Here is a 2,837-nt window from a genome sequence, read left to right as displayed (position 1 = left end):
CGTCAAGCTGCTCAATGAGCAGCTTTTTGTCTGGGGTCCATTTTTTTCCTTTCCTTGAGGAAAATAAAACTGGTTCTGATTCTGATTCTGACAGGAATGGGGGTGGCGGTTGTAGCCCCGAAATACTCATCGTAGAGGATGGTATGCAGTAATCGACGGCACAGATGAAGGGCAAGCCGGTAGCACATGGGTTGTTAAGTCCTCGTCGCCAAATATGTTATATCGTGCATATTACTCAGTACGACAGTAATGGAGGCATTACTCATTCTCTGCCTTTATTCCATCCTCTTTTTCCTCCACCTCGGGCGGCTTCAAGCGCGCGCCTTCTCATGGCGCTGCGGTAGGCAGCGACGCCTTGTATAACATCCTCGAATGCGTTCTATGCGCGTGAGTAGAAGAAAAAGAAGAACGCAGCCTGCCTCGTGCATTGCGCACCCGCCTCCATTCTGTGGGAGCTACTAGGCGCTTTCGTCCCGCAGTACTTCATCTAAATAATCCGGCGAGGTTTCTTGGACGCCGACCAGCGGGAACGCCTGTTTTTCCGGCGAGCGATACTCTTGCGACGCCTCCTGCCAATCAAGATGCAACGGCCTCAGTCCGACGCCACGACTTCGCACCAGGATGCAAAGACGACTGGCCACGGATTTCGCCACGTCGCTCAACAAGACGACGGCTGCGGCCGCGTTCAGGGATCAGCGACAGCGTCCGCACACGGCGACCCTCGGTTTCAACCTTCTCGTGGGTGGACGAAACGCGGCACGCATCCCGGGGTCCTCCCTTCTGGCGGCCGCCACGTGTCGGCGTTACATTTGCCCGGGGACGCTTGCCCGCGCGTCGATAATGGAACAGCAGACAGGTGAATGTTCTTACGTGTTCTCTCAGCCACACCATAGCATTTCTGAGAGAGATAGTTTAAATGTATCCTTCATGCAGTGCTCTGGCGAGAGGTCGCACTCGTGTCGGTGGCACCGTACACCAAGGTCCGCGGCAATCGTCGCGCCAAGCAATTTTAGGCCTATTTCGAATACTTCTTCTCACGTAGCGCTAATCCCAATAGAAACGTGCATGTCCTTTGTACATTGGGTGCGCAGGCTCCTTTAACCTGTTAAGCGGGCATGTTGAAACTTGCATACATGTTTTTCATGCGCAGCAAAAGGCCAAACGCAAAGAGAACTCATGCGACACCGCGCTCAGCTCGTGTGGACGTGTTCTCATTGTGGCAGCCTTGTTTTACTGACTGTAATCAGCAGCGGAAGGAAGGAGATGCCTTTTGTTTGTAACTGGTTGTTTGGCACTGGCAGGTTGTTTCTGCTTCGTAAAACTTCGAAAATCACGTTTGGGTGACATTTGCTCTTGTGAACACTTCTAGCTTAATTAATTTTTTTGTGTGTGCGTAAGCGCCCAGGAGCTAAATGCATGTTATTCGATTAGGCCTTTAATTAAAAATTAATTAAGAAAAAAATTTCACTAGATACTTTATTCTTATTTGAGCGTTTAGTATTTAAAGTAGTTATGCGAAAGAAAAATATTATAGAAGAGGACAAACAAACTGTGACGAACTTTTTAGGCACAGTGATGCAAATATTCTGATTTATTGCAAAATCTTAATGTTTCAGCGGAAAGCACCACCAGCGAGTCAGCCCAAGAAATTCTGGTTGCGGATCTGCTGGTGCAATCTCGGCGTCGCTTCTCACTCCCGCTTCAGCAACCAAGACGACGGTTCACAGGAGGCGGAACGAGCTCGCAGCCGGTACAGCGTGTCATCCCAGGCGACACCTTCACCAGCCTCGTGTTCTCGAAGCCTCCGCCCAGCGCCTGACCATCGCAGGGGCACCGCGCAGTCCTAGCCCCTGTTCCACTGGTGGTGCTTGGCGCAAGGGCGACGCGTCTCGCTTCCAGTGCACCCACAGCTTTTGCGTGGTTGGCTCCGCGTGTGGCGTCGAGAATCCCGCCGTCGCCTTCTACGCGCTGCTCTGTCCCACGTCGAGCACCACGAGACCTTCAACATACGTGCGGGCAGTTGCAGTTCCGCGAGGGCGAGCACTCCGCCGCCATTTTGACTGCGGCGGAGCAGTTTTCGAAGATACTTTTCAAGCAGTACGAGGACGTCCGGGCTGTTCGTTCGGATGTTATAGGCTTCCATGAAATCGGCTCTGTAATCGCCGAGCTGGAATCCTGGCTACTCTCGGGCAATTTTTCCGATGACGGGCTCCAGAGAATTCGACGGATGACGCAGCTCTCCGTTGACGCGGACATTTCTGAGTTGCTTTATTGCGTAGGGGTCTGCTGAAACTCGTACGCCACTTCGGCTTAATTACCACGAGGTCTTCAATTTTTTCTATTTTGTAAAAATATATTGTCACCTATGCTATGTTTGTAGTTGGCCTGAATATATACTTTTTGGGGGGCATCATTGCATTGTCTGAGTTTAATAAGGATTCCTTGTTATGATAACAGGCGTGAGCTGGCATATCTCGACTTCATATATGCCTATAGCTCACAATGAGCAAAGCCAATAAAAGGAGAAGAGGAGACACATGAACCGCTCTGAGCTTTGTCTCCTCTTCGCTCTGTATTGTCTTTATCGTGCACTACGTACGGGAAATCAAGATGTAATAACTCGCTGAAATAACTACACCCTTCAGTTTTATTACTCATTACCTGGTAGGTGTACCATGACACTTTATGGCTTCTACCTATATCTGCTGATTAGTTTTCAGTTAGGACGTCTCATATCTCTGACTTGAGGAAATAGTGCAGGCTGTACACTTTTAAGAGGGTCAGTCAAATGGTCAGTCAGCCTGCAATGTTTTCTGAAGTGAGACTGATTAGACGTC

The 2,837-nt window shown here is 50.0% G+C and overlaps 1 protein-coding gene across 1 annotated transcript; it reads left to right on the top strand.

Annotated features, from left to right (window-relative positions):
- The first annotated feature begins 413 nt into the window (after positions 1-413).
- Positions 414-2,371, top strand: LOC142568272 (uncharacterized). The gene is made up of 2 exons (XM_075678262.1): positions 414-856; positions 1,617-2,371. Exons 1-2 carry the CDS (start codon positions 622-624, stop codon positions 1,817-1,819), a joined length of 438 nt encoding a protein of 145 aa, XP_075534377.1. The 5' UTR covers positions 414-621; the 3' UTR covers positions 1,820-2,371.
- Positions 2,372-2,837: the final 466 nt, after the last annotated feature.

The sequence above is a fragment of the Dermacentor variabilis genome, unplaced genomic scaffold, assembly GCF_050947875.1.
Source record: "Dermacentor variabilis isolate Ectoservices unplaced genomic scaffold, ASM5094787v1 scaffold_18, whole genome shotgun sequence".
NCBI lineage: Eukaryota > Metazoa > Arthropoda > Arachnida > Ixodida > Ixodidae > Dermacentor > Dermacentor variabilis.
This window is presented reverse-complemented; position numbering and strand designations above follow the sequence as displayed.

Coding starts and splice junctions, on each gene's coding strand:
- LOC142568272 (XM_075678262.1), top strand. CDS start 622: ATGCAAAGACGACTGGCCACGGATTTCGCCACGTCGCTCAACAAGACG. Junction 857..1,616: donor GATAATGGAACAGCAGACAG/GTGAATGTTCTT, acceptor TTAATGTTTCAG/CGGAAAGCACCACCAGCGAG.